Here is a 16,517-nt window from a genome sequence, read left to right as displayed (position 1 = left end):
TGCAGGTTCGCTTCCTAAGGGTCCTTTCTACAAACCCCAGGAGATGGTAGAAAATGAGCAGGACTAGGACTCTGATTGGAATGCCTGAGGTCAGAGGACTATGTTTGAACCAAATTCTGGCCAGGGAAATGTACTACTATGATTGGCTAGTGGAATGGAGTACTCTGATTGGCCAATGGGATGGAGTACCCTGATTGGCCAGTAGAATGGAGTATTCTGATTAGCCATGCTTGCCAGGGATCCGGTTAAGTCAGCCAAACAAAATGGGTTGAGGGGGCAGAGGGCTGAAGCTCCCACAGCGGGACAGGGCTGGAAAATCCCACAGATTTCAAGGAGGAGGAGGAGCCAGTTGACTAAGTGTGGGGCAGGTAAGGGGAGTTCCTGGCAGAGGAGACAGCGAGTGCAAAGATTCCAATGGGGAAGCCAATGTGCCCAGTTTGAGGCAGTCTTAGGCCCCTCTTAGGGGCCTTCTCCTGGTCCCTACACCCCCTAGCTTCCTCTGTTGCAGCACTTACCTCTCTGGGCTGGAACCCAATCTGGCTTCTCTTCCCGCAGTCTGGGGCCCTCCTTCTGGGAGGTCCTTCTTGCCTCCCACTGTGAGGGATTTGGGCTTCCAGCCAGACCACCCAGCTAAAGCAGGTAAGAGTGAGAACCCGCCCCTGCCACAACAATCAGTGTCCCCCTTGTAGACCTTTGGTGCACCAAAGGATTCCCCAATCCTTTGTGCAGAGACACTTGGTCCCCAATAGAAGCAGAGAACCGTGACCAGAATGATGTACTCAGATCCACAGAGACCTCAGTACAACAGCACCATGATAGAGAGGCACAGCTCCCCACAGGGTTCTTCACCCCCACACCTCTCCCCGCCCTTTCTCTCACCTCCACACCATGACAGAGTCTCACTCTGTCACCCAGGCTGGAGTGCGGTGGCACAATCTCAGCTCACTGCAACTTCTGCCTCCCCGGCTCAAGCGATCCTCTCCCGGGTAGCTGGGACCACAGGCATGCACCACCACACTCAGGTAATTTTTTGTATTTTTGGTAGAGACAGAGTTTTGACATGTTGCCCAGGCTGGTGTCGAACTCCTGAGCTCAAGCGATCCACCCCCTCCTGCCTTGGTCTCCCAAAGTGCTGGAATTACAGGTGTGAGCCACCTCACCCAGTTCCCGTATTCTTTTTTTTAGAAAAACAAAACTGTAAGATATTCACACACCACCCCATATACTGTGCAGTCAGGAAGAGAGGTTCTGAAAACAGGAAGTCAGGAGGCACATCCTGAGGTCCCCAAGAGTTTCCTGGCACTGACCTTGGTGACAGAAGCAGTGTGTTTTGATGGTGGGGGAAGCCACAGGACAGTCTGGCACACAAGGAAGACAACTCATGGCAGAATAATAATAATTATTATAATAACAGTATCATACATCAAGGACAAACCCAGCTGCCCCAAGCCTACTGCAAAATCTGTATGTACAGTATAGTCTATGTGGGTGGGGTACAGGGCTGCCTGCCTGCACCCTCAGGCCTTACTCATACCAGCTCCCTGAGGAGGGGCCGGCCCCTCCTCCTGCCCCTGTTGAAACTTGGCACAGGCTGGGGAGGCTGGCACTGCCAACGCCATCCCTCCGTGTTGGGCAAGCCTGTTCCAAGGGGCTAGACTCACCTCCCCCACTGTGGCCTGGCTGCAAGGGGCTGGGGGTGAGCTTGTTGTGGGACAAGGCGGTGGTGGCTGTGGGGTGTGTCTCATCTGAGTCCCCTTTCCACCCCTACCGGCTCTTCCTGCGGGCCTGCCCATGGCAGGAAGGGGCCAGGGACACTCATGGCACAGACAGGGCATGCAGAGCGGACCCGTGGCATGCTCGGCCCGCCGGGTGCCATGCAGCTGTCCTGGACTGTTGGGTAGCTGTCAGAGGGCTGAGTCGGTGGTGGAGTTCAAGGATCCCCCGATGGGCTGGGCTGCTGATTCAGTCTGTGGTGGGGTCTCCCGGGAGCTGGGCCCTTGAGTAGGCAGCTGCAGAAAATCTGGAAGTATCAGGTCCTCTTTCCTCAGAAGACCCCTCTGGTCGTGGGCCCCGCTGCTCTGCACCCGGTTCAGCAGCTCCACCAGGCCTGGAGGCAAGCCACAGCATGAGGGTCCCCCCAGCAGACTTGCCTATATGCTAGCCCACAACAGTCTCGCTGCCTTACTGTGGCCACAGCCTCCCTGGCCCCAGCACCAATGGCCTGTGGCCCCCTGTTCCAGCCCCTTTGACCCCCCAACCCCCACCCTTCCTGTTCCATGCCCAATGGCACCCAGCCCCCTGCCTTAGCCCAAGGCTCTCTGATGCCACCCTGAATGGTCCCCAACCCCACTGCCCTAGTCCCTCTAATCCTCAGCTCATCCACCATGTACCTTCGATGTCACAGGTCTGCCGCTTTCCAGTGGCACTACTGGGCGCCTTCACCAGAGAACTGGGAGACGCTGGAGGGGGATGGGTGGCCTTGTCCTGGGTTCTAGGTGGACAGCCCTGCAAGAATGTGGGGTCAGAGTCAAAATCGGGAGGGGAGAAGTAGAGGGTGGAAGAGGCCACCCGCCTTTCGCTCACCTGGCTGCGGCAGGGAGATTTGTCACGGGCTTTGGAGATCTTCACACCTGCGGCAGACAGTGCCACAGTTAGTGTTTGCCTCCCACCCGGGCCCCCTTCCTCCTGGGCCACAGTCGTTCCAGATCAAGCCCCAAGGCCAATGTCCCCTACCTGGAAGAGTGTCCAAAACCAGTCTCTGGGCCGCCACTGAGCTCACTAGCTTTCCCAGATCCAGAGGCTCCTTCTCGCCTGGCTGCGGGGAGATGTCAGCAGCCCGCGGTATAGGCCTCCGCCTGGCCCCGGCCCCGCCCCTCCCGGCCCCGCCTCTCCTCGCCCCGCGGCCCCGCAGCTCACCCGGTGTAGCACCACCTGTAGCGGGCTCAAGCCGTGCTTCTCCAGAATAGGTTGCAGCGCCTCCTGCAGCCGCTTGGTGGGCTTGGCTGAGATTCGTACCACGCGATCCAGTGCCGTTAGCTCCAGCCTGCGCGGAACCCTCGGGCAGCAGACGGCCGGAGGGCCGGCCCCCAGCCAAACCCTTCCCAGTACAAACGCGAAGGGGTGGAGCCTGAACTGCAGAAGGTGGGACTGGCTTGTAGGGGACGGGGTTTGTCTCGGGGGCGCGGCTAACACGAGGGGCGGGGCCTGGAGAGCCAGGTAGCCAGAACAGAGCCTGAAGGGAGCGTCAGGACCTGGGACCCAGACTTGGGGGCAGAACACTCACTCGAAGGTGATCCTGTTTTCCAGCCGCACTTCCTGATCTGCCAGCACGGTGCAGTCCTGATCCAGGACCAGGGCCTTCTGTGGATGCCAGGCAGGGTCTAAGAGTCCCTCCTCCAACCCCCAGCCATCCCTGTGGGTCTAAGAACAACTTCACGCCCTCCCATGGCCACCACTGGGGCTTCCTAGAGGGAGGGATGGAGGGTGGAAAAGCTGTAGGGGAGCAAATGGGTTAAGCTGGAGTCCAAGCCCGGGAAAGCCAAGGCCTGGGAGAAAAGTGGCAAGAATGCTGGACGTTCTTGGGAAAAGACAGAAATTATGAGAAACGTATCTGCTGGCATGAAATCATAAGTGGCAGGCCTCGGTCCCAGATCCCTGGCCTACTCTTTCTGTGCCAGGACAGGCTCTGCCTCCAGGACCGCTGCCCCCTGTCCCTCAGGTGTGTGAAATCCAACCAGACCGACTGGAAGCATTTCCTCCCTCACCACCCACCTTTGGTCAACCACCCTGGCCTGGTCCCATTTTTGACATTTGTCCACTTCTTTCCATTCCCCGCTACTAAGGACACTTCTTGTTTCCTCATTCAAAAAGGGCCCACCCCCAAAACTGCTGTGAAACCAGAGGATGTGAAGCATCTGGCACAATGCCTGGCACACAGTAGGTACATAAACAGTAACTCTCATGATGACACCCTCAGAGGCCCCTCTGCCTGCTCCAGACTGATGTGGGGTTGGGGGCAGCATCTCCCAGGCAGTAGGCCTGTGCTGTGCTGCAGGAGCAGGTGGAGTGTGGGTGAGGAAGTTATATTTAGCACGTATGAAAGCCCATCTGGGCTTCTGGCAGCCGCCCTGGCGGCCTGAGAAGAGTGGGCAGCACACCTCCCACTCCTGCCCTCGCGCCCTTGCACTCCAGGCACCCGAACATGCCCCGCAAGTACCTGCCTGAAGGCCTTTGCCTAAGCTGTTCCCTCTGCCTGGAATATCCTCCCCGACAGCTCTGCCAGGCAAACTCCTCCCCATCCACATCGACTGCTGCTTCTTCCATGAAGCCTTCCGGACATCAGCCAGAAACGCCTACCTTCTCCCAAGAGACCTTCTCTGGCATTTTCACTCTTCCTCCCTGATCACTCCCTGCTTGGCTTACTTCCAGCCTGTGGGCCAGGAGGACAGCCCCAGATCTGGGTTCCTCTCCCCCACACACCTGGCAGGACCTTAGGACTTGTCTACTAGGTAAATGAAATCCTGACGGCTCCCTGGAAGGCAACATTCTTCCTTGAGATTCCCTTGACTGAATGGTTTCCTTTAAAGCCAGTTTTCCCCTACGTCTTCTTTAAAGTTTAAGCTAGTTTGCACCTAAAGGAAAAAGTTCATGGGTTAGGTGCAGTTGGGTGCCCCTAGAGGCTAAGGAGGTGAGGGCACCCCATGGATGGCCATTGCCAGGATGAGTCTCTGAGGATGGCAGTCTGGACTCTGGGAATGATAAGGGACAAACCTCAGCTCCAACAGTGGTTCTCCCTAGTTTTACCTCCCTAAGATCACCATGGTAGGATGATAGATGAAGCTGGAAACCTGGAAGGGCGTGAGGTGGGGGCGGGTGGGTGTCTGAGTGAGTGAAAGTTGGTGTGGAGGTTGCTTTGGAGTTGGGTGTGGGTGCAGGAGTGGGATTGTGGGTAGAGGCTGAAGTTAGGCAGGGGGTGATGATAGGAAATGGGGTTGAAATTAGGGTTAGTCCAGGGGATTAGAAATTGAGTTGAGGTTGGAGCCATGACTGATCTGAGACAGAAATGGAGTTGGGGTCAGGATCAGGAAGGAGGTTAGAGTTGGAGCTAGGTCAAGTTCCCACCTGTTCATTGCCCACCAGGTAGACCTTGATGTCAGGTAGAGAGAGGCCTCGTTTCTCACAGATCCCTGCCAGCATATCTCGGATGGTGAGGCCAGGTCTGGCCAGGGCCAAGGAGGCTGTGCCGTCAGGCAGGTACACACAGCAGTACTTCCCTGGCCGGCTTTCACTTTCACCCTCGGTGCTCCCAAGGCTCTTCCGGTGGCTCTGATTCAGGGCAGGAGCAGGGGAGATTACGTGTACACATGCAAGGGCATGCAGACAGGTACACAGAGCCAGGTAAGCTTGCTGGGGCTCAAGCATGCACACGCACTCCCAAGGCACGCAAAGATATATCCTCCTGCAGGAACACATGTATGCACACCCAGGCTTATGGGCACCTAGAGACGGGTCCACCTGCTGATTCCCACACACCTGCTGTGTATACACACCTGGGTGCTGCACATGTGCACACATCTGCCCACAGAGGATGTGCACCCATGACATATATGGGGACCGATATAGTGAGGACGGGAGAAAAGTAAGGAGGCTGAAGGGTTGGCCATGCAGAGCAAGCTGGGAGATGCAGTAAGAACAGCAACTTGGAATGAGGGCTACCACGTAAACAGGCCTGAGTAGTGACCCTAGCCCATAGAGCATCTTGTCTTCCTCAACAGTCGACTCACCTCAGATTTGCTGCTGACGAACGCTAGGAAGCCAAGGTCCAGGCTAGCAGAGGAGTTGAGGGAGCCCTGAGACTCTCGGCGCAAGGCGGCGTTTGCAGTCCCGCCCAGCTCTAGGGAAGAGGGAGCGATGGACGCGAACAGCCCCCCGCCCTCACCCATCCTCTGCGGAAGCCTCTCCCCAACTGGTGGGCCTTGTTTGGAGTCATCCTGCAGGGGCCCAGGTGTAAATCCCTGGGAGCAACACCACCGTTGGAGATTTCCAAACGTCTGTGGTCTAGCCCAGGACCCAAACCACCCAGGGGAGTGTGGTGGTCACTGGGACCTGCGTCTCAATTTTCATAGACTTACAGACTGTGGCCCACGTAGGAGGAAGCGGGTACTCCCCAAACTTGCCCAAACTCCCGCCTTCCCCCCATCTCTGTTGCTCGCTCCTGCCCTCACCCCTGCGGAAGGACTTGCGGAGAGGGCGGCCCCCAGGACCCTCAACGGGTGGCTGCCCCAACTCCTCCACACCCAGCGGCAGCGACTTCCCGGGCTTCAGCTTCGGCTTCTGTGGGTACAGGGGAGGCGCTGGCACCGGGCTGGGCCCCAGCCCGCATGCAGACCGTGGGCACATACCCACAGATCTGCACCCGGGGGCGTGCCCTCTTGCACGCGATCCGCAGGACCCCCTGCCTCGCCCAGTCCCTCGTCCGCACCTTCCTAGTGGCTTCAGGGCTGCCGAGGCGCGAGGAGCCAGGTTCCCGCAGAGGGCGCCCCTCGGCCTCGGCTAGCAGGCACTCGCGGTACAGCGGGGACTTGACGAAGCGCGCATAGCTGTCGAACTTCATCAAGTTGAAGATCTGCGGGTCGAACCCGGGACAGGTGAGCCGGGACTGGGGTGGGGGCGCTCGGCTGCCCGAGCCCCACCCCGACGTCAGTTCCTATACCCACCCCCAGGGTCCAGGCCCTGCCCGGAGCTCAGCTAGGCTCCGCCTCTAACTGTCCTTCCCGGGTGCCTCTGATACCGCCCTCTGAGCTCCGCCCCGCCTGCCCCGGCATTTGGCTCTGTTCCGCCTCCAAATTTGCCCCTTCCGCTTTGTAGTTCAGGCTCCCCGCCAGGGTCCGACCCCGCCCCTGCGCCTTTTGTCTCCCTTTCAAGGCCAATCCACCCGGGATCGCCCACCTGAAGCTGCTGTGCCCGAAACATGTCCGGCCGGGGCTCCGCCAGCACCTCCTCGCCAAGCCAGGCCTGACGGTCGATGTTCACTGGGCTCAGCGCCTGGCTGGACAGGAACTCCTGGTAGATGTTGCGGGCCTCCTGAGCTAGCTGAAGGAGGAGGGGCAGGAGGAGTTGGTCAGGGAGCATGGCCCATTTCCCCTCTCCCCAGCCCTCGGCCCCAGCTCCCCCTTCTCCCACCTGCTGGGTATCGCTGGCCGGGATCTGTTGGAAGCGCTCGCAGGCCTTCCAGAAAGTCACGTTTTCTGCGCTGAACTCCTTCTTCAGGAACTCCTGGGAGGGGAAGGAGGGGGAGGCAGGCAGAGACTCAGTGACACAGAAACCAAACTGCGGGATGTGATCAAAGAGACTGGGACAGGGACAGGGCCAAGAGACCAAGCCAGACAGAGAAGGCCAGCCAGACAGATGGAGCCAGATCTGAAGGCAGGGAGAGAAAATGAGAGACGGAGACAAGGACAGAGAGAAGGAAGAAAAGTTCCCATCTGGGAGAAGAGGAAGAGGGTGCTGCAGGAAGGCTAGATGAGGGAGCTGACAGAGGACCCCACTCTGGCCAGCCTGAAGCTCCATCCACGCCCTGCCCTTTCCCGTGTCCCCCCTTCCCTTTCCCCACCCCAGGCTTACAGTGAAGTAAGCCAGGCCCAGCGGGTCCTGCAGCAGCCGCTCGAAGGACAGGGCCCAGCTGGCCACAGGCTGCTCCTCGGTTGGGAAGGGGCTGCTAGGACCACTGGGGAGGCTGTGGATGCTGAGGGAGCTGCCGCGGCCCTCGCCCTGGCCCTGGGGCCCCGTCGTGCTGCTCAGCTCTGCAGGGGGATGGACAAGTCGGGGTGAGCCTTGCTGCCTTCCCCAGCCCCTGGCACAACCCACCCTCCCCCAAGCATCCACTCTGCAGGCATGTTCCCTGGAAAGATAGCAGGTGGCAGGGGTGTCCCACCCATCTCCACCTCCCTCCTCCCTCCCACTCAGCCAGTCCTCCTCCACACATTCCGTCACTTACCTCCATCTGACACAGCCAGAACCTATAAGAGACCCAACAGAGGAAGTCAGAGGAGCCCATTGAGGATTCCCAGGGGACAGTCTGGGCCCAATTCCCAGGAGGTGGAATTGTGTTCTCCTCTACCTGGGCATCCCCAGGCAGGTTCTACTTGGTCAGGCTTTTGCTCAGGCTGCCCCTGGCTCCCTTTCCATCCTGTGCCAACCACTAAGTACTGGGACTTATGCCAGGTACCTTCCAGCAGCCCCTGGTTCCCTCCTCCCCCAACCCCTGCTGGGTGAGCCAGGTGTGCATAGCATGGTGGGTAGGAACAGACTTTAGTCTCTGGCACTTACTAGCTGTGTAACTTTGGGCAAGTTAGTTAACTTGTTTGCCTCCATCTGTAATCTGTAAATAGGAGATAATGCCTATTTACAAATGGAGACAAACCATTTGCCTCTATCTTGATATGAAGATCAAGTCAGTTTAATATATTCACAGCATTGGCCGGGCACGGTGGCTCACACCTGTAATCCTAGGACTTTGGGAGGCCAAGATGGGTGGATCACCTGAGGTCAGGAGTTCGAGACTGGCCTGGCCAACATGGTGAAACATAGTCTATACTAAAAATACAAAAAAAGGCCGGGCGCGGTGGCTCAAGCCTGTAATCCCAGCACTTTGGGAGGCCGAGACGGGCGGATCACGAGGTCAGGAGATCGAGACCATCCTGGCGAACACGGTGAAACCCCGTCTCTACTAAAAAATACAAAAAACTAGCCGGGCGAGGCGGCGGGCGCCTGTAGTCCCAGCTACTCGGGAGGCTGAGGCAGGAGAATGGCGTAAACCCGGGGGGCGGAGCTTGCAGTGAGCTGAGATCCGGCCACTGCACTCCAGCCCGGGCGACAGAGCCAGACTCCGTCTCAAAAAAAAAAAAAAAAAAAAAAAAAAAAAAAAAAAAAAACAAAAAGATTAGCTGGGTGCGGTTGCAGACGCCTGTAATCCCAACTACTCGGGAGGCTGAGGCAGGAGAATAGCTTGAACCCAGGAGGCGGAGGTTGCAGTGAGCCGAGATTGAGTCATTGCCCTCCAGCCTGGGCGACAAGAGCAAAACTCCATCTCGATAAAAGAAAATTAAATAAAAATATATCCACAGCATCTAGAACAGGGGCCAGCATGTGATATGGGCTGTATAAACAAGTGCTGTCTTCGAGGAAGGAGAGGTGTTTCTGCAGCCAGTGATCTTCTTATTGCAAGTGTTTCCTGTTGGGCCCAGGGTCTACCACAGGTCCCATGCCACCTTGGGAGGGCACAGGATGCTGTTCTATAATATAGAGCAGTGGTTCTCAAACTTCAGGGCAGAGTGGGAGGACCCCACCTCTGGAGATTCAGGTTCAGTAGGTCCAAGATGGGGCCTGAGGCTGTCCATTTCTGCCAAGCTCCCAGGAGATGCCGATGCTGCTGGTTCAGGGACTACTCTGTTAGTAGCACTGCTGCAGTAGCTAACTCCATCCTTGCCCCCAATGCACAACTCTGGTTTCTCTGGGAATCCCAATCATTAGTGAAACAGAAAAACTCTCCTCTCAAAATGACTCTTGCGGTGGTTTCTCTTGTTTCTCTTTTTACCTTCCTAGCAGCTCCTCCAGCTTCCCCACTATCTCCCACTCATGCAATGTGGCCTCAACCCCTCCCTGGTTCTGTCCTGGGCACTTTGTCCCATCCACAAATCCGCAGCTCCAGACACACATAACCAACTTCCTAGTAACATCTTCCCCCAAATGTCCCACAAGCCGTCAAGCTCCCAAATGGAAGCTCCCTCTGCCTCCATCAAAACAGAGTACCAAACCAGCTTCCCTGCCCCCATCTTTCTTACCATCACCTGGGCTTCCAACATCAGGGCTTGAGTCATCCCCAATTCCTACTTCCCGCTTACCTCCTACATTTTCACCATGCCCTGTCACAGAAGTTCCTACCACCAGCCCCTTATTTCCATCCCAACTGGAAACAGGCCTGCAAACATCTCTACCCCTGGAAAGCCCCCCACCCCCACCCTTCTAAATGGAACCTCCCTCTCTGTTTCCTACTCCCACCCTGAGAATATTCAGGTCACAGGGTGGCCATCTGCGGGCCAGATCTGGTCTGCAGATATGTGGGATATTACTATTATCTTGGCCCTCACAGTTTATTTATTTATTTATTTATTTATTTATTTATTTATTTAAAGGTGTTTTCCACATTTAAAAAGCAAGAGATTTTAAATTCCACTTGCTCCATGAGACTGTAATGCTCCAGCTTCTTCCCAGCAGGACAACCTTGTCTGGCATTGAGCAGCCACCACCTTCCCCAAAAGGGCTTACACTCTCCTCAGAGGCCTCTGGGGCCCATTTAATGCATTTATGCTACTTGTGGAGGCAGTGGGAGGCAGGCTTAAATTTGGGAGGTCAAATTTGTGCTGTGTGACTTTGGACAAGGTACTTAACCTCTCCGTGCCTCAGTTTTTTCCTCTCTAAAAACGAAGCAAATAACGGTCCTGACTTCGAAGGATTGGTGCGATTAAATGAGTTAAATATATATAAAGAACTCAGAACACTATCGGGCGTGTAGTAAATGTTCAAGGAATGTTACCATTAATGTTGTTCTTGTGTCGGTATTGATGCTGACCCCGCTACACATTCGAATTTGCCACTCCCGCCATAGAAGGAAAGAGCACAGGTGTTGGTGGGGGTCTCTCAGACCCGAATTCAAAACCCAGCCCTGACTTTTTCCAGTTTTACAACTTGCGGCTCCTCCCTGAGCTTCACTTCCCATCTGGAGCCCGGATAAGAAGTTGCAGCCGAGGGCAGCGAGTTAGTGCAGAGCGCGCTGGGCGGGGCGTCGGGCCCAGCACGCCCCGCCCCCGTCTCCGGCCCCGCCCCTCCTGGCCCCGTCTTCGTGCTCCCTGCTTTGCCTTCCCCGCAAAGTCAAATCCCCCAACGAAAGTTGGTGTTTCCCACGGCTACAGGAGAAAGTCCCCACTCCGAGGCGGCAGAGGGCTGCGAGGGAGGACGGGACCAAGCCTTTCCCCGCGCGGCCGCAAGGTTCCTCTGCAGCCTGCACCTACCTGCCTGCGCCCGGGCTCCTCCTCCCCCGGCTGCACCGCCACAGCGTTCCCAGCCTCGGAGACGCAGTCATCGCCCTCCCCCAGATCCCCGAGAATCACCCGGACTCGGCCCCCTCCGCTGGGCTGCCTGGCCCTGCCCTCCTCGCGCACACCCTGAGCCTCTGTCCTGCCCTCTAACCCCAAGTCTGGGATGATAGGCGCTGGGGCTGGGGCCAGCCAGCACTCCAATTTTGTTTGGCCCTCACAGGTTTATTTTCCATATTCTGCTTTACTGAATGTCGTTCAGTGGGGCTGGCTCCCAGATCCTCCCCAGGTCCCACCCTCCCCACGGTGCCACCCCGGGCCCTCTCCCTGCCCCCGGAGGCACGTTGCAGTTGCCAGGTTACGGCTAAAACCCTGCCTGGGCCTGACTAATGAACCCCTTCAGCTTCACCCATTTCCCTCCCCCTCACCTCCACCCTACACTTCACCAAACTTTCCTATTTTCCCCACACCCCTGCTTCCGGCTTTGCCATTGCCTCTGCCTGGGTATCTGCTCCTGCTCTTCGCTTGGAATTGCTCCCCGATCTCTGCCCGTTGACATTAGTCATCCCGAAACACCAGGCCCCTTGAATGCCCCTTCCCACCATGTGCTTATCCACCCATGTCCCAGCCTCTCTCCCCTGCCAGTCTGGTGGCCCCTGGAGGGCTGGCCTGATTGGTGGGAGAGGTCGGATCTGAACTCCCTCCTCAAGAAGCACCCTCCTTGCCCCGTGTTCCCAAGCAGCCATCAGGGCCCTGGCCTTGGCACCCCTTCACTAGGGACTCTCAGCCCCTGAATGCCACCTGTGGCTCTCCATCCTGAGCCTCTCTTGCCCTGACAGTTGTTGATAGCATAGCTGGAGCTGAAATTGAGTAGGGACAGAAATCTGGAGATGGGTGGGAATGGGGGTGGAGTCCATTTCCAGCTCTGCTATTTGGGAACAATACAGCTCAACTTCTCTGAGCTTCAGTTCCCCCTGGGTAGCAAGAGGTTCAGCATTCCCAATTTCCTGAGGCTGCTGTGAAGCTTGAATGAGGCCCCATGAGTGAAAGCACCAGGCATGCCACAATCAGAGCAGCAGCCCACAGCAGAGTGAGGTGCAGGGGTGCAGGTGCCCTGCAGGGGCTCTGGCCTGCCCCGGCTGCCACTGCAGGGCCTGGGGAAGTTGTGTTGAGCAGCGCTGGCCTCCCCCGCTTCAGCCTGCTTGAGGAGAAGTGGTGAGTGAATGGAGAAAAAGGGGAAGAAAGGGCAAGGAAGGGTGTGGTGGCCAGTGACACACAGACCCAGGCTTGGACCTCGGCTAGTCATATTTTTTTCTTAGGAATTTGGTCCTGGAGGAGCTGCTGGCACCTGCAAATACTAAGATGAGAGTAAGGCCCCAGTTTCCTGAGCTTTGACTGTGTGGCAGGCACCCTGTGGCAGCACACATTCACGTCCTTACTCCATCTTTACATCTTGTGTGGCAGGTATTATTACCCCTATTTTACAGACGAGGAAACTGAGGCCCGAAGAAGCCATGTAGCTGAGATGTGGTGCAACTGAGATTAAAACTCAAGTTTGCCTGATTCTGGAGCCTGAGGCCTCTCTAGCCAAGTTGCCTCCTTTTGTGGACCAAGGAAGCTTGGAGGCCCAGGGCTTCAGACCTTGGGGCACAGGTGGGCAAGTCTAATCTGGCATGATCTGCCCAGGGATTCCTCTTGAACTGTGCCCTCTAGAGGGATCAGACCTTGAAAGAGGGCCAATTTACTGAGCATCTTCTCTGCTGGGCACCCTCTACCATCCTCTGATTTCATCCTAGCTTGAGGGGCTGCAAGACCCTGTGTGGAGATGTCCTCACAGAACCTGGGTGTCTGGTCCCTTCAACTTGAACCAGCGGATGGAGATGACCCCTGGCCTTGCCCCTGTATAAGGCCACCCTGAACTCGGGTGCCCTGAGCTGGATGCCAGGGACAAAGAGAGAATTGCATGGGTTTTGCCTTGCGGGTCTTCCTGCCAGGAGGGGAAGACTAACTAGGCCTTCCGACAGGCCAGGCCAGGCTAACTGCCCCCTCCAGGCTTAACTCCCAGCCTCCCCTAGGGCCCTGTCCCTGTGTTTGCCCACAGCCAGGCCTATGCCACGCCCTCCCTCCTCCAGCTTGCAGACCCTTTAGGGACTATCTCCTACAACACGGTGCATGGAGCTAGTGGAGAAGTTAGTTCCCTCAAGCTGTCTCTATTCTTCACTTGCAGCTCTTGCCTAACCCTGAATTTTATTCCCCTTCCTTCCTTCCTTCCTTCCTTCCTTCCTTCCTTCCTTTTTTCCTTCCTTCCTTCCTTCCTTCCTTTTTTTTTTTGACAGAGTCTCGCTCTGTTGCCAAGCTAGAGTGCAGTGGCACGATCTCGGCTCACTGCAACCTCTGCCTCCCGGGTTCAAGCAATTCTCCTGCCTCAGCCTCCCAAGTAGCTGGGACTACAGGCACGCACCACCACGCCCAGCTCATTTTTTGTATTTTTAGTAGAGATGGGGTTTCACCATATTGGCCAGGATGGTCTCAATCTCTTGACCTCGTGATCTGCCCATCTCGGCCTCCGAAAGTGCTGGGATTACAGGTGTGAGAAACCGTGCCTCCCTCCTTCCTTCCTTCCTTCCTTCCTCATTCCCTCCTTGCTTCCTTCCCTCCTTCCTTCCTTCTTTCCTTCCTTCCTTCCATCTTTCTTTTTTTTTTTTATTGACAGGATCTTGCTCTTTCACCCAGACTGTAGTGCAGTGGTGTATGATCACAGCTCACTGCAGCCTTTACCTCCTGGGGTCAAACGACCCTCCCACCTCAGTTTCCCAGGAGCTGGGACTACAGGTGCACACCACCATGCTCAGCTAATTCAAAAGAAGATGGGTCCTCACTATGTTGCCCAGGCTGGTCTCAAACTCCTGGGCTCAAGCGATCCTCCTGCATTGGCCTTCCAAAGTGCTGGGATTCCAGGCTTGAGCCACTGCCTGGTATTTTCACCTGTGTCTTTTTTGCCTTGCCAGTCTAGGGGGTAGGGACTAGGGCTGATGGGCCTGGGTTGGGAGTGTCTAGGATAGGGGCAGTGGCAGCACCAAGCAGGCAGTAAGGAGGGGTTGTTGAATGAATGAATGAATAAGTACATGAACAAATGAAGTGGTAAAGAGGCTGTGTGAAGACATCCCTAGGAAGGGGGCTGGGAGATGTCTCCAAGTGACAGGTTTCCTTGCAACTGCCTGACAAGCTGAATGGCAGAGAGGCGAGGCTGACAACTGAAGCTTCCACAGCAGGGAATGATGGTAGGGAGGAGAGGTGGGGGAGGGCCGGGACCAGGCAGTTATGGGGGTTCGGATGCTGACGCTCTACTCTCCGGCTGACCTTGGCACAGCATTTACTTCTCTGAGCCTCCCTTGGGAGGTAACTCATGGAGGGACCAGACACACCTGTCCCTCAGGCGCCCTTCCATCCACATCCCTACCTCAGATGTCAGTGCCTGTCTAGCCCTTCCTGCCCTAGCTGTGCAGAGCCATGGGAAGCTACTCAGTGACCAGCAGGCAGCCAATCTGTGACCCTCGGGATTCTAAGAGGTGGCACAGAGAGTTCGGAACAGGCCCAGGAAGGGCAAAGATAACCTGTGTGTGACAGTTCTGAGAGGAACCGGGGCGTCTGTGGGCTTGATGGAACTGGGGGCAGACCTTGGGGGCACCCTCCTTGCTCTGGGTGACTTTTGAGTAGATAAGTCACAAGCTGACACAGAAGAGGCAGGGGCTGGGTCTGTCTTTGGGCCCCCTCTGCTGCCCTGTTCTAGGCACTGTCCCAGAAGCATCAATCCAGTTGCCCTCCCGAGGTGGGCCTGGGGTTAGCCTCCTTGTCTTCCTGGCCTGAATGCCTAGGGAAGGACGAGCCCAGTGTCATGCCTGTGGTGTGGGAATGAAAGGGAGGTGGGTTTTCTTTTTGCACTTTCATGGTGGGGTCGGTACTGGGGACAGTGAGACAGGGGGCTGGGCTGCCTTTGAAGGATGGCCTCTCTCCCAGTCGGCCAGCCCGGAGCTGGGCAGGAAAGAGATGCTGGAAGAAGAAGAGGTAGAGGCAGGTCTTGGGAACTAAGGGGCAAGAGTGGTGATGGGGGTGCCTCAGCTTCTTGGTGAGGCAGGAGATCTCTGAATGGGGCTGAAAATGTAGGGGGCACTAGGCTGACAATTATGCAGCCCCCACAATGGGTCAAAGGCCTCATATGCATTATTTCACTCAATCATCTCAACAAGCCTTGAACTTCATTCCAACCTCTTCATTTTATGGATGAGGAAACAGAGCTGGCGAGTACCGCTCTCTCCAGCTAGAGAGAACAGAACCAGGACTGGAACCTAGGTCTCTCTAGAGCCACTGGCTTTGGCCCATGATACTAGGCTGGGGCCTGGTGGTGGGCCAGGACACTGGCCTTCCTGAGCTTGTTAAGGGGGGCTCTTCCAAGTGAGGGGGACCCTAGGGAGAGAAGGGAGGTCCAGCACAGCTTGCCCCATCTGCCGAATGAATGAGAAGAGCCAGACCCTCTGAGGGCAGCTCTGATCTGGGGCTAAGCAGCCAGGGAGAGGGTTAGGAGGTGGGACAGCTGCAACCAGGGGGATCCTAGCGCTTGGCCCTTCCTGGAAGCTCAGGAATAGAACAGGCAGAAGCTGTATCAACCTGGCCTGACCCTGCTGCCCCATCCCGGGCTGCCCAAACAATGCTAGTTCTGGCAGGAGGCCTCCGGAGTAGCTCTGGCTAGAGGACACTGACCCAGCAAGAGCTTCCAATAACCTGACCTTGGGCACCTGGAGCAGGGGGTGAGGAGGGGAGGGCTCAGGCCGAGTGGGATGTAGGGGCTTGAGCCACTGTGGGGATAGGCAGGGGGCAAGGAGCACATCAGGTGTCCCTGCGACCCTGGGATGCAGCCCCAGATGCAGCAGCTGAGAGAGTGGTGGGGGCTGGACCAGAAGCCTGTGCCCGCTCTGCTCTGGCCTCCGGGTTGTACCAGGCTCCCAGCCGGGCCATCTGGAAGGGTCCTGGGGTAAGAGCACCAGGTCCCACCACCTGCTGCTGTCTGTCCCAACTTCTCTCGCCTGCTGGCAGCCCGTGGGCTCTTGCCTGGCCCTGCCGGGTGTGCCTCCTGGGCTCCACCCTGGGTGTGCCCACCCCCTCCTCGTGGCCCTGGCCCGGAGCCCACACTCACCATGCGTCCGTTGGGGACGCCCAGGTGCTTGGGCTTCCCTGGCATGCCGCTGCAGATCACGGGTCCCTGCCGCGGGGGCTGCCCACCATGGGGACTGTGGGCAGCGCCGGCCAGAGCTTGCACGGTGGCAGGCAGGCGGCAGAGAGAGCCCGACTTGGCTCCTGCGGGCCCTCACATCCTGAAACACCGCTCACTACCTCTTTTCTCTGCCACAGGAAGTGTCTCTATAGAAA

The 16,517-nt window shown here is 57.1% G+C and overlaps 1 protein-coding gene across 2 annotated transcripts; it reads right to left on the bottom strand.

The window, feature by feature from the left end:
• Nucleotides 1-1,382: 1,382 nt before the first annotated feature.
• RGS14 (regulator of G protein signaling 14) lies at nucleotides 1,383-16,517 on the bottom strand. 2 transcript variants are annotated; one of them, XM_025389212.1, is made up of 15 exons: nucleotides 16,285-16,517; nucleotides 7,997-8,018; nucleotides 7,624-7,802; nucleotides 7,183-7,275; nucleotides 6,949-7,092; nucleotides 6,482-6,625; nucleotides 6,225-6,333; nucleotides 5,784-5,893; nucleotides 5,122-5,325; nucleotides 3,284-3,360; nucleotides 2,917-3,043; nucleotides 2,734-2,815; nucleotides 2,584-2,630; nucleotides 2,391-2,505; nucleotides 1,383-2,107 (listed from the first exon to the last, which is right to left on the bottom strand). In XM_025389212.1, the coding sequence occupies exons 1-15, from the start codon at nucleotides 16,327-16,329 to the stop codon at nucleotides 1,905-1,907; spliced, it is 1,701 nt and encodes a 566-aa protein (XP_025244997.1). In that variant the 5' UTR covers nucleotides 16,330-16,517; the 3' UTR covers nucleotides 1,383-1,904. The 2 variants fall into 2 exon arrangements, with proteins under 2 accessions (XP_025244997.1, XP_025244998.1); XM_025389213.1 differs by having other exon boundaries at nucleotides 3,284-3,357.

The sequence above is a fragment of the Theropithecus gelada genome, chromosome 6, assembly GCF_003255815.1.
Source record: "Theropithecus gelada isolate Dixy chromosome 6, Tgel_1.0, whole genome shotgun sequence".
Taxonomy (NCBI): domain Eukaryota; kingdom Metazoa; phylum Chordata; class Mammalia; order Primates; family Cercopithecidae; genus Theropithecus; species Theropithecus gelada.
This window is presented reverse-complemented; position numbering and strand designations above follow the sequence as displayed.

Excerpts from the sequence above, each read along its gene's own strand:
- RGS14 (XM_025389212.1), bottom strand. The coding sequence starts at position 16,329 with ATGCCAGGGAAGCCCAAGCACCTGGGCGTCCCCAACGGACGCATG. Across the intron at positions 8,019-16,284 it reads GCGTCCCCAACGGACGCATG|GTTCTGGCTGTGTCAGATGG; the intron begins GTGAGTGTGGGC and ends GGTCTCTTATAG. Across the intron at positions 5,326-5,783 it reads TCGTCAGCAGCAAATCTGAG|AGCCACCGGAAGAGCCTTGG; the intron begins GTGAGTCGACTG and ends GCCCTGAATCAG.